The sequence below is a fragment of the Nicotiana tomentosiformis genome, chromosome 6 (genome assembly GCF_000390325.3).
Source record: "Nicotiana tomentosiformis chromosome 6, ASM39032v3, whole genome shotgun sequence".
Lineage (NCBI taxonomy): Eukaryota > Viridiplantae > Streptophyta > Magnoliopsida > Solanales > Solanaceae > Nicotiana > Nicotiana tomentosiformis.
Window position 1 is genome coordinate 129,740,105 of NC_090817.1, and position 14,902 is coordinate 129,755,006.

At 32.6% G+C, this 14,902-nt stretch overlaps 1 protein-coding gene across 1 annotated transcript; it reads right to left on the reverse strand.

The window, feature by feature from the left end:
• Positions 1–5,245: 5,245 nt before the first annotated feature.
• LOC104088815 (uncharacterized) lies at positions 5,246–6,179 on the reverse strand. Its single transcript, XM_018768343.3, has one exon. The coding sequence runs from the start codon at positions 6,028–6,030 to the stop codon at positions 5,491–5,493; it is 540 nt and encodes a 179-aa protein (XP_018623859.2). The 5' UTR covers positions 6,031–6,179; the 3' UTR covers positions 5,246–5,490.
• Positions 6,180–14,902: the final 8,723 nt, after the last annotated feature.

Genomic DNA, 14,902 nt, shown 5'->3' on the forward strand with positions numbered 1-14,902 from the left:
TTGTATGTGTTAGTTTTATTATTTTACATGTCAGTTTTATTATTTTATATGTTTGTTTGTAAATTAAATACTTAATTTTTATAATTATATAATATTTAATTATTAATTATTCACATATGGATTCCAAGCTCGATATTTGAGGCCCAGTAGCACCAAGATATCCTGAATTCTTGTATGTGTTAGTTTTATTAATTTATATATAGTTTTATTATTTTACATGTTTTATTTTATACGTTTGTTTGTTACTCACTTATGTTTTACTATAATAAAATTAAATAATTAATTTTTATAATTATACAAGATTTAATTATTAAATATTCACAAATGGGTTCCGGGCTCGATATTTGAGGCACAGTAGCACCAAGATATCCGAAAAATATTATTATTTTCTCATGTTATTTTCTTACGATCGTTGACTAGAATTGGACAGAGTTTGTGTTTGATCTATCATCTATTTTGACGTATTTTTGGGTATAAGAGATACTTAAATGATTAATTTCAATAACTACGGGGATACAACGCAAAAAGGCACTATATTTTACTACGCTAAAAGGGCACTATATTACTAGTCCTTAAGCAAATAAAAAATCTAAATCAGATAAAAATAACAAATACATTTAATCATAAAACATTCATGAAAATACATATACAACAGTAAAAAGTAACTTATTAACATTCTTTTTAACAAATAATAATAATTTCTCAATTTTTACATATTTTTTTAGCACACTAATATCTTAATCCGGATAAAAATAACATACTAGTTTAATCGAAAAAAATATACAAAATAACATAGAACACATTTAAAACAACTAATATGCATTTTTTATACGAGTTTCGACAAAAACTAAATCGAATACCTCGATTTATGTTTTTTGGAAAGTTGAAGATTTGAATCCGAAACGATCAACCCACAACGAGAGAAGGCTTAGCTAGGATGTGGGACCAAGAATCTTTACTTTTTTGTGGGACGGGTGGGGTCCACTCGAGTTTTTTTGAGTCGTTAATGGGGGGACCGCTGCTTTGATTTAAAAATGGGGGGGGGGGGGGGGGGGTTGTTTTGCTGTTCTGTAACTGGGGAAAGGGAAGGGACGGCTATTTGAAGGGGTATAGCGTCGTTTATTAAGGCGCTATACATATAGCGCCTTAATAAACTGTGATATATCTGGACGTCTAATCAACTTCATATATAACGCCCTTTATATAGTTTGGTCACAATATTTTTTTTTCATTCATTTCGGTCATTTGAATCTAAAAAGATCACATTTAGGTCCGGACTCGAGGATACAGTGAAGTATTCTATAATGTTTATGTTATTCTATGTTTATGTTAAAGTTGACACGTTTTGGGGGCACGGACCACAGATATTACGAGTTGATTCAATATTCTATTGGTTCAATTATTAAGATATTTGAATTTCATAATTTTTTCGTCTAGGAGAGATACACAAAAGTTGTTAGGCAAACCGGGAAAAGGACAGATACACAAAAAAATATTTTATTATCTTTATTTTTGAGTATTTTAATATAATGTCATGACTTATTTTATATTTTTTTCTTGGCTATATATATATATATATATATATATATATATATATATATATATATATATATATATATATTAAAATATTCAAAAGAAATATTGGAGCAAAAGTTATATATTTTATGTTATGAAAATTTTACCGGGAAAAATCCGAGAAAAATCGAGATTGAAAAACCCGACTTTTGTAGGTATGGTTTGGTTTATAGATTTGAAAATCCAATACAATTGGTTTGGTTTAATTTGGTAATTGAAAAATCCGAACCAACCCGACCTATGTACACCCTAATAAATTATCATTTATAGTACAGAAAAGGGCCAACAATACCCCTAAGGTATTGAAAATGACTCAAAAATACCCTACGTTAACCTTTTGGTCCGCAAATGCCCCTAACATTTGTTTTTGGGCTCAAACTTACCCCTATATCTAACAAAACTAACTTGGTCAATTTTTTGACTTTAACTTCGCAATGTGGCATTTTCTTAACCCGTCACGTATATTATTTATATTAAATAAACCCACCTATATCTTTTAAAATACCCAACGACCCTGACCCGCTCCTATATATTTGGACGGTCGGCTAAAAATAATTATATTCGCTAGTTAAATATATAAAAAAAATATACATTGATTATATATAAAAATATATATATTATACGTTAATATTTTAATACTATATTTTACATGATATTATTTTTAGGAGAAATTATACAGTGTAGTTTTCCCTCCAAATTTTGTAGATCTTAACAAGTTTACCAAATATAAATTTTCATTTGCAAACATAAAAATGATAATGTTCTATTTATATGATTCTAAAGGAGAAGCAAAAAAACAGATGGAAAGAAAATTATTTTAAACCTTGAATTATATACATATCCAACTGCTTAGCACATTAATGGACTTCACATGATCTTTTCAATGGGAACTAATAGTGTTTTAATATATAACGATAGAGCTAAAATATTAGCAAAAACTGCAGTTCCATTGTCAGATTTGCTTAATAAATTCGAGTTATAGATCATAATGAATAGGAAAAACTGCACCGTATAATTTCTCCTAAAAATAATATCATGTAAATATATATTAAAATATTAATTTATAATAATACATATTTTTATATATAATCGATATATATTTTTTTATATATTTAGCTAGCGAATATAATATTTTTAGCCGACCGTCCAAATATATAGGAGCGGATCAGGGTCGTTGGATATTTTAAAAGATACAAGTGGATTTTATTTAATACAAATAATACACGTGGCGGGTTAAGAAAATACCACATGGCGAAATTAAAGTCAAAAAATTGACCAGGTTAGTTATGTTAGATATAGGGGTAAGTTTGAACCCAAAAATAAATGTTAGGGGCATTTGCGGACCAAAAGGTTAACGGGAGGTATTTTTGAATCATTTTCAATACGTTAGGAATATTGTTGGCCATTTTCGTTTATAGTACCCATTTAGTTAAAGACTTAAAAGGGACTTCACTTATCCAACAGAGCCTTATACAATTTAATCTCAGAATGTGAATATGTCAATTATTCTAAAAGCTTGTGGCCTTTCAATTTGAACTCATCTGAATATAACATCTGGCCTTCATCCTCATCTATTATTGTTGAACCACATAATGGATTAAGGGACACATAATAATATCCACCACTCGTATGAATATGCATTTTTTTATTAATAAAAGTTGTTTGTTGCGCCTTTTCTCTTTTTATCTGTTTTGTTTAATTAAGTTACTGACATTATAAACTCCTTGCTCTATGATTGAATGCTACTTTTGGAGAAGCTGTACCCTCTAGCCCCCCAAGTGTAAAAGCTGACATCCAGTAAACCAAGCATTTTTGAAAATGCGCAATACAGTTGGATGAAATGAAACAGGCATGCAATTATAAAAGGCATATAAGTGTACAAAATATTGTGCATTATATTTACGTAGTGATTGGAGAAGCATTATATCCCTGGGGTATGACGTATTCAATTTACCCTAATACAAATATTAATAGCTGTTTACACGGCTTGAACTCATGATCTATAGATAGTACAAAAATAACTTTATCATTGCTACAACTGTTCACTATCACTAAGAAGACAAGTTCACACAATCTCTAAGTTATGAAGATTGTGATTCTTGCTTTGAACAAATAAACTAACACATTAAAAATCAGTAAAATTATCAACTAAAAAGGATAAAGTTAGAGACAAGATTAAGGATGCCTAGAGTTATGGTTTCCTCAATTACCTGAATCCTTCTCGCTACGTTATCTAAAATCTCGCCGATTTATTCCCTACTGATTGTGTGCATTCTACTTACCGCAATTCTCTCTCGAGCAATCATAATAATTTTCTAAAATTGAAATATAAATATACTGAAAATATATACTTTTTGCCATTTATCATTCATATTGTATTTCTGATTCTAGTTTTGTCTAAGTTAGTGTCATGTATTAGGGAAGGAAATGAAATGTTATCTCCTTATATGGTTTCGGATAATTCCTTACCGCATAAGCTAACTTATGAAATTGAGTGAGGTCAAAAATTCATTTTATTAACAAGGCATGAGAGCCCTACATACTCATTTATATTCTTGGCTTATCCAATATTAAAGACCTCATTTTTTATTTTTGTGTCCCACGAGGCGATTTTAATATTTCAAAATCAGGTCTAAACCTAAGGTATTGATAGCTTTACTTTAGTAAGCACCACAATTTCCCTCAAATTAATAAAACAATCAAGTGCATCAATAAAATAGGGTATGTGCTTGGATGTTTCTGCCAAAGGAGGTTTCAGGTAGATGGCCAACCTAAAAGGCAAAGGAGGTAAAATAAAGTAAATAGAGAAAGGCACAGACTAAACAAAATATTTCCACTTACTAACATAACACTGTTTTGCTTTAGGAAATTAAAATCGGAAGAATCACTGTGCCTTCATTGTAAGTCCATTGCGACATTTTTCTTTGACTTAGTAAGAGTCCTGGCATCAATTAGGTTAGGAGTGTTTGGACCAAATAGCGAATTTTGGACGTGCGATGTGATACTTAGAGCCTGTTTGGATATAAAAAAAAATTCTTTTTTTTCTAAAAAAAATCGCTTTTTCCGAAATCAGCTTTTGTTCATAAAATTTTCAATTTTCACTTGAACATATTTTAAAAATTTGAAAAACTCCAAAAAAACTATTTTTCAAAATTTTCACTCACAAAACTTCAAAAACAACTCAAAGTTATATTCATGTCCAAACACAACTCTAAATTTCAAATATTATTTTCACTTAAAAATATATTTTCCCCCTATTTTGAAATTTTACAATTCTTATGTCCAAATGCCCACTTAAATTAATAAAATTCCAGGATTTCTTTTTGGTTTTACATGACGATTAACTTCTATTATCAATTTCCTTTCCTAATAGAGGTCGTATAAACTGAAAATTATAAACCCAACTCCGAGTAAGTACTATGGTTTGATAGGTAGTGAATATGTTGAATCTACTCCTATTAAGATTACATACCCTTGAGCTTGAAGGAAGGAAAAAATGTTAACTTGCTAACCTTGTTCAATGCTTTGCTTTAACTTGTAGGAGTAAGTAATGATTTCTAATTTAACTTTTTGCTTTTCTTATTTTCGAGAAGAAAAGGACATAAAAAGTACTCGACATTCTAATGCCAGAATTTCAGGACTTCAGCCTTGAAAATGTCATAAAAATGAATGAAAATTAAGGGACGGTACCATCACATTTATATACTAGCATTATTTTCTACTGATAATTTCCTCAAAACCCCGAAAAGAAAACTTTAAAAAAAAGCTCATAGAGACAGAATGGAAGCGACAAATTCTCCATTACTCCACCAACTATTAACGCTGAGAAACTGTGTAAGATACAACGTCCTTCTTGTTTATTGCACAGGAGTGGACTCAATTACATGCATGAACTCTCAAAATCTTTAAAAAACATTAAGCAAAAGCAGAAGCTTCTCGTCTCAAATCTCTGTAGAATCTTGAAATGAATTCATCAGCTTTCTCATCCACGTGACTGTTACCCTCACCATCTCTAAGAGGAAACGGCGAATCAGTTACCCTTAATTGCCTCACCGTAGGAGTTCTCCCGAATCCAGGCGACGCCGTTTCACTCTGAATCATCTCCAACGCCTTCAAAACCGCAGCATTAACCATTAAAACGTCGCCGTCAGTTTCATGGTGATGATTGTGCTTACTGCGTTTGTTAAGGTTAAAGGGAAGGTGAAAAGCAGGGCTGTTACTGCAGCTGAATTCGTAGTACTCTTTGGAAGATGAGGTAGAGGAAGGACAGGTATTATTATTATGGTGGAACATGAGGTTTTGAATGGCGGCTTTGCCTGCAATTTTGCCACGCTTCATTAATAAGTTGAGATCAAACATTAGTTTTCTCTTTGATAAGCCTTTCCTCAGTATGAAAAAAGGCACTCGGACTATTTTCCAGAACTTTTTTGCCATTACTGGTACATTTTGATCCATCTCTCTGTATATACTATATTTCAGGTGCAGACTTCTTTTTTGCTTTGTGGGTTTTTGTTTCTTCACTTAAGAAGTAAGGAGAGAGAATTGATGAAAGAGAGCTTTTGAGGTGAGTTGGTAGAGATGTGAGTTTATGTGAAGGCAATATATGAGTGGTCTATATATATAGGGGCCTTCATATAGAGGAAAAGGATGCAGTGAAGTATTCTATAACGTTTATGTTATTCTATAATGTTTATGTTAAAGTTGACACGTTTGGGGGAACGGACCACGGATATTACGAGTTGATTCAATATTCCTTTGGTTCAATTATTAAAGGAGGAGGTGTTGATTTTCTAGATCCAGCTTTAGGAGAACTCTTTTAAGTCAACCGTCAATGGAGCTGTTTCACCGTTTTAATTTTATGGGTTTAACTTTTAAGATTTTTAATATTGAACTCATTATATTTTAAAAGTTATGGGTTCAAATCTATTATTTTTACAATTTTAATAAATTTTTACATATAAATTTCTACTCAACATCGAAAGTTATGAGTTCAATTGAACCCATAACTACCACTGCATCCGCCTCTTATTGTCACTCGTCAAATAAATTTGCCATTTTTTCCTCTCATTTCACATGGATTAATTTCAAATTTGAGGTCACTTCTGAATCACTTTTAAATTAAAATCATGTATGAGGAGCACATATTGCATGCAGGGAACTTTATGTCTTTTGGGTGTGTTTGTCATGAAAGAAAATATTTTTTGAAAAATTATTGATTTTTTTACTCATTTTTTAATATTTGGTTAGTAAGAAAAAAATATAATCCCAAGAGTATTTATATAATCTAAAAAAATACTATGGGAAAGAATGGGCGGTGTGAGCTGGGAAGGGCGGTGAGGATTTGAATCTCGAGGGAACGGAAGTAAGGGGATGGGGATGGTCGTGAGGAGAGGGTCAAGGGTGGGGGCGGTGGTCAATGATTGGGGTTTAGGGGTCGAAAAGTGAGATTGTTGGTTGAGGTTTCAGGCTCGTGGTTCAACGATCGGTATGAGAGGGGCTTGTGGAGGGGGCAGTGGTACAGGTACGAGGGGTAGGTCGTTGGGTGGTCGTTCTGAGGATCGGTGGATAGCCCAAGGTAGGGGTGGGTCGAGGGTTTCAGGGGTGGATTGGAGGGTGGGGGTACTGAGGTTTGAAAGAGAGTTTAAAAAAATAATTTCTCTGCACTTGATGGGAAGTTATTTTTCTGAAATTGGAGAAAAATGATTTCGCACGAAAAATATTTTTCAAGCATTTAAGACAACTAAATACTATGAAAAAAAGTAAGAAAACGTATGAACACACCCTTTAACTTAGTTAATTTGCAACAATGGCGTGCTTAAATTGCAACTAAAGCTATTGGACGGATCTTGTCTCAAACTTAAGACTGTTGCATGCATGCACAAGCCACTAAGGACCCCCAAATTTGAGGGGCCCTATTTTCCAATAATTACCAGTATTAGGACTGTGTTTATAGATGCTTTTTTATTTAAAATTATTATAAAAAGTACAAAAATTTGATAAAAAAGAAAAGACAATTTGTGGTTAATATAAATTGCGTGAATTATGAGATAAATTAGGTAATGAAATCAACACCTTCACCTTGTGTGAATGTAGACTTTATTTTGGGTTACATTTAACTTAGTCAGTAGGATATATATAAATTCTGCTTCTTTGTTTATTTTCTTTTTCAGGACACAAAGTTTACTTTACTCCTTTTCCCCATTCTTCAAAGAAAATTATTATTTTGTAAAAAATCAAACCCAGGAGTGCACCGAATAAAGTATTGCATAATCTTTTTGGTTCATCCCCGAAGTGCAGCAAGTAAATTGAAGTAGTGAATTATCAACATCTAGAACAAATTCCAATGTTTTAGCTTTTATTATTTGTAGTATCGATGGTTTAGACTTATTTTATGAATTAAAAGTGCTAAGAAAATAGTAGAACTAAAAAATAATATTTTAATTGATATATTTAATCAGTTAAAAAGACTTGATTTTTTTTTTCAAATGCATATATTACTTATAGAATAATGTTAACAGTTCCTGTAAAAGTTGCCTCAGTTGAAAGACGTTTTCAAAGTTAAAATTGATAAAATCTTATTTAAGATCAACAATGTCTTAAAAAAAAGATTAAACGGATTGACTAATAATTAATAATTTTGCATCTCAAAAAGCTAACAAAATAAACTTCAAATAAAATTATATATATGAATTATTTTTCAAAAAAATAAATTTAAGGCCTCCTTTTTAAGTTTTATTTTAGGCCACCGAATATGCTGAGCAGCTTATGCATAAAATATGCACCTTCTTGTCAACATATTTTTCTTATTGGATTTAAATTTCATATATTGACTGTATAAAAGATGTTTACATTACCATTTACCAGTTGTAATAACTTATTTAACATAAATTTTTTATTTTTATTTGTTTCAACCCTTTTTTCGGTACCTACATTGAGGTCCGACTAAATCCGAATTTACACCGAAAAGTCCCACGTTGGGGTAAACCATGCCATGCTCATTGATAATGTACAGAAGCTAAACTCGCATATTTTGGTTCCGTAACTTTTGAAGTAATCAACAAAAAGGAAGGCCGAGTCAATTTTTAAATTGTGAAGAAAATAGGAACAGAATTCAGTCAACACTTTTAAATTTGGTTGGTCCTAGGGGCGAAGGGGAGAGTAATAAGTTACGGGTTTGGACGGACCCAATAGCTTTTGTTTATATTTTATATTTGTTATTGCGGCCAAACGCACGTGCAAGTATATGAGACCGTCAAGTAATAAAGTGACTGGAAGTCAAATATCGAACCCACGAGGACTTGTGATTAATTATTAACTAAATTAGACTATCCTAATTATCTAAACAAGAATTAAACCTAGAAGTATTTGATTCTAAACTAATTAAAATAAACATAAACAAATAATGAACTCTAAACAAAGGAATAATAGATTTTTATGTATCAATGTAATGAAAACGATCTATGGTTATAGGTTATCTAACATTCCTATTGTATTCTTCAATTGAATTGACTGACTAATTCATCTAGTTCATTGGTTGACAGGGTTAATATTACTCATAAGAATATGTCGAGTTCTTACTTACCTATTCAAGCGAGCCTAACGCCTATATGTCTATGGAATTAGAACTAACAAGAACGCATTTATAATTCATGTACATCAACCATGCAAGGCAATTAGGTATATGTCTATCCTAACTGCGAATCTGTTCCCCGATACCCAAGTTCAAGAACTTGCTCTATTTAATTCTATATGCAATCTAGAATTCCCACTTTCGAGTTCAACTCTAGATTCGTAGATAGTATTTCATTGGTGATCAAACAATCAAATAATTAAGCGCAAGGTTGAATAAATAAACCAATATGATAAATCAAGAAAGCAAAATCAATATCCGAATAATAATATTCATGAAAGAACCACAACCCTAGAACGTGAAATTTATCTCCACATAGACATGGTAGCAAAACAACAAATCATATAAAGAAACATAAAAATTACTAAGTTTTGCGGAAGAAATATTGAATTTGATGAATTTCGGCCTCCACGGCGGCTCTGTGCTTATGTTTTTCTCTCAAAAACGTCCCCCTCCCCCCTCCAAAATAGGTTTAGGACCCCTTTTATACGAGTTGGGAGTGTGTAGGGCCGAAATAATCAAGTTTCCGGCGATATAGGACAAGTCCGCGTCTTGAGTGCTCAGGGCAGCGTGGGGCCCTGGCCCTAGCACTCAACCTCTTCACACACTGTTTTGTGCGCCCCCATGCTGCATGTGGTGCTCAACTGGGCCATTTTGCCTTTTCTTCCCATTTTCGCTCTAATTCGCACACTTTCGTCCTAAATTGCATCCGGATGATTCCTACACATAGAAATACCACAAATTAGCACAAATCATTATATTATGCATCCGAAATCTACGAGACATGAGCACAATGCAAATATGCATACTTTAAACCGAATATCATTTGTATTAAAGAATTCATTAAATATGTGTAAATATTCAATTGTGAATCCAGTAACTATAAAAACTATGAATTCAATGACAAATTTAGAATTCATAAACTTTAAATTCTGAGTTCGCATTTGGTTAGTCCTTTTATCCTTTCCATTCTGTATCGCTGCTGGTTTAATAATACTCCCTCCGTTTCAATTTATTTGAATTTATTTCCTTTTTAATTCGTGCCAAAAAGAATGACCAATTTCCTTATTTAGAAACAATTTACCTTTATGCAATGATTTATAGCTACACAAAATATATGTGCCTCATTTTACACCACAAGTTTAAAAGTCTTTTTTTTTTTTTTAAATTCCGTGTCTAGTCAAATGAGTTCACATAAATTGAAACGGAGGGAGTATAAGTGTCGTCTAGCTTCCAAAACGTACCCTAGTTGTTTAATTTGTTAGTACCGTTGAAAAGATTTACTTAGCTAGGGAGGTTTTCCAAAAGCCTTAACAGCTGTCTCTTCTAAACAAAGAAAGGAATGAACCCTCTATTCAAATTACCCTAGGGCGGAAATTCTTCTTTTTGTGGAAAAAAGAAATTGTCAAAACAATAAAGAACGTGTACTTTAGTTCGTCTTTCATATTTTTACCATTATTTTACAGCCCTCAGTCATCCTTTAATTTCATCAATTATAACTCTCCATTTCCAGCTTGCAAATTCACCAGATTCTTTTAGTTCGGGTAGTGAACACATAATTAAAATTATAATTTCAAAAGATAGAGTCAAAATTTGAAATTTATGATTTCACAATTTGTTTTAGTTATTGTTTTGCCATTAAATATTTTAATATAAGGTCTAAGCTAAAAGCTACTTGACTCGTCCCAACACGTACCTGATACACTAAGTTTGCCGTGTTAGAAAGGTTAGCCAGAAATTCACCGGCACCCCTAAATTCTTTTTCTTTTTTTCTTTTTGTGCAAATATTTTTATAACTTTACCGTGTTAGGTTGTTCGCTAGCTTAGAGTTGATATATTTGTTACTACTATAGATAAAAGAATCGAATGCACATTACTTTTCACCGAATATCAAATAACTTCACAAAATAGCTGTCCAAGTCCAGCTCTTCAATTCAATGGCGGTCAGTACTATTTGCAATGTTTTCGGACGTGGAGCACCCAAAGGGTTTAATGTTAATGAATGAACAAAAATATTAGAGTTTAAATTTAAACAAAAACAAAAATTACTACGTATTAGTTCAAGTACCTCATAATTCGGTCAAGTTTTCTCCTCTGTTTGCGACACAGCTGTTTACAACTGAAATATTAAAAACAAATACCAACATAGTCAAAAAGGGGATGTCGAAATTAAACTCCATGCTTGGGGATGGTCAAGTTCCAAAAGGGAGCATGCGTTCAATGTTTTATATTAGTAAGTTGTAGTTTCCTTCTTTTACTTTTGTTTGCACTTTTTGAATATTTTTCAAATTGATCTACCAAAAAGAGTGCCAATTATTCTAGGCCATATTGGTTTGAAAAGGAAAAAGATTTGCAATGACCTTTGGCTCGATCAATTAAGTTTACCTAAATCAGATGTACTTTGCATTTGGACTGTACTTCTGTAGCCTATACCCAGGTTTGGATTGGCTATCAAAAAGAAGGCCACTATACCACTAATTAAGATTGCCTTCTTGTAAATTCTCAATTGTTAATTTCACGTTTTCTATTTAAAAGCTGCTTTGGCACCATTCCAAAAATTATAAACTTTATTAAAGTGTTTCCTAAAAGAGAACTCAATAGCTAAAAAAGGTGCAATTTAATTCCACTACAAGAGCTCATTTCTGAGGCCACTGACATATAGTTTGGTTTTTCCAACTCCTGTTAATTATATCAAGGAAAGAGTTCAACTTACCTAAGGATGACTACAACTAATCGCCATAATTAGAGAAATGATTAATTTAGAAAATTAGGCAGACGACATGATACAACATGTTAAATTGCATATAACGTAAAGAAAATTATACTTTCTACACTTTAAACAAGTTAAATTTTTTTAAAATGGTCACTTTGCAGTAGAAATGACACCAGATAGCCACTCTAAAGGGGTGCTCTTTAGAAATTAGCCAGTACGTCCTAAATTTCAGCTTTTTAGTTTAATTTTTCTAGACAAAAATATCCTGAATTGTCTTGAATTTAAGATTTTTAATTTAAAATTTCAAGACAAAATACGTATTGGTTAATCTCTAAATAGCATCTCTGAGAATGGTTATCTGTGCACTTGCCCCCACTTAGTAAATGTTGAACGCTCAATGGGCCCGGAATCATTTATTTCTGGACCTCAAAGGGAAGTGACCCAACGCATTACGCTTTTGAGGCCCATATAAGTATATCATGATGGGCTAACTTGTAATAGACCCAATACATAGAACATGATGTCCAATAAAGTTTGGGCCTTGACCATTTGATGTTGAATACCCAAATTGCTTTATTACTACCTTATTAGAAGATTTAACCCAAATAACCGTCCACTAGTCTCTTAAACTTAAAATAGCGATGTATAATATATATATAATTCATGTACAATATATGTATAACTATATATAATTACTGTATAATCTATGTATACCGGTTAGATAAAGTAAACATTAAATATGACCGGCTATTTGGGTTACAATCCCTTATTATTACTATATTTTGTAAGTCATTTCATCTCACATATACATTTAATCACATTTATAAAGAAAAAGATCCAATTTTAGAACAGTAAATTGGGATGCGATGAAATGATTTTAAAAAACCATTTATAGCAATAATTTTAGCAATTGCGAAAATAACATTATTAAATGCACTTAATTGCACATTGATTGGTTTATATATCTCATTTAAATAGTTAGTTAACTTAGTAAACCTATTTTATTTTTAAGAGTATTTTTACACTTTGTATTTAATTTAATTTTTTTTATTTTTTTTTTGGTTTTCAACCATTAATGATTAACTTTTTCTCACTATACAGCGCATCCAACTAGCTAAAAGCTTCATACATTCACGACCACCTGAAATTTGAGAAGAATGGAAATGGACATAATCAGACACAAGGCAGATATTTTCTTTTTTACAACGTTTAGTCGATATCGATCAGTTCCATAATAAATGGTGACTTTATAATTAGACATCAAATATAAGCCACAACAAAAGTCGTCGTCGTCGAAGTACAGTAACCATATGATTAAAACTTTCCATGCATTGAAGTTGATTCAATAGCAAGTTATGGTCCTCACATAAACCCCCACTTTTCTTTTAGTCTTCATATTAATATGTGATTGATGGAGACCTTCTAATAACTGTTATTCCCGCCAATATTGCTGTATTTATAAATAATAATTCTGCAAAATATAAGTTAGCGTAATGAAACAATAATTAATTCGAGCCCACTGAATTCACAGTGTTTCCTTAAGGAATTTAATCCCCTCCTAGTACCCAAGGTAATGGATTATTTCCTCCCAGGATAGAACGAATCACACACTGGTGTAGCGGTACTTCAAACCCCAGTGTTTCAGCGAACACAAAGTTCGGTAGCAAATCACACTTACAGTTGCTTTGTTTGAAGTTAAAACAATGCAGAACGAAGGAGTAAAAACTCAGAAAATCGTATGGAAATGCTGAGAGGAAGGAGTGCAATGTATAGCCAAATCTGTTGAGCGATTTCAGTGTTGTGTATAGTGTGTTGTGTGTCTTTCTTCAACAGCTGCTGCACATATATATAGCAGCCAGTGTTGAAGAAGACCAAACGTCCACCCTCCATGGTGGAGCAAGCATTAGCTTGTTTGTGGAGCAAGCACATTCATGTTTGTGGAGCAAGCACATTCATGGTGGGAAGAGCATTAGGCGGCTGCCAAATGGTCAATACACGGATTGAAAAATATCCGTTACAAATGCGGATAATCTTACGTTAATATTTACTATTAACAAATAAATTTGGTCCAAAAAATTAATCAATCAATCGATCATTTGACCAAATCCAAATCCAAATCCAAATCCAAATCCAAATCCAAATCCGAAGCCGAAGCCGAAGCCGAAGCCGAAGCCGAAGCCGTAGCCGTAGCCGTAGCCGTAGCCGAGCCGAGCGAGCGACGACGACGACGACGCGAGACTTGCTTTCTTCTTAACTCTTTAAGAGCTACAAGAAGAGCAATTATATATATACCCACTAAAAATCTCTTCCTCTTCCAATATGGGACAATGTCTCATTGTCAAGAGGGGAAAACTTAAAATTTTACTCAAAAATTTTATTTTTCCTCCATTTCCCATTCACCCTCATTTTAAGACTATTTTATCTTAAAAACAAAAAACCTCAACAATCCCCCACATGAATGGGGAATGGCTATATCACGGAAGTATGCATGAAAAACCCGTGTGATTTACAAGCAAGGATTAATCGCATCTGGATAAGTAGGTTTCCCTTTGAACTTTCCGTAGTAAACTTATGTCGGATATACTCGGTCAATCGGTAGATTTGATATCTTTGAACCGTCGATCTTTGGTGTATATCTAGACAACCATAAGTCACACAATCAACCCTTAACCGTCTTTGGTTCTCATTGTTGTGTTCGTTTCAGCCATGAACACCGCCTGATTTCATAAGTGCATAGAGAACTGGCCTTACAAAGTTCTCCTTGAAGCGGCTAACACTTCATACTTACATAGGTGATTCCTAAACGTGTCATCCTGTAGATACACTATTTGATATACCCCGTATCAAATTTAAAAATCATTAAAAAGCCTTAATGCTTTATCCTTGGTACTGAACATTGTCTCATCACGAGAACGGACTAAAATTTTATTTGACAATGTTGAACCGTCATTAATGACTTTGTTTGATCTCCTTGAACCTAGATC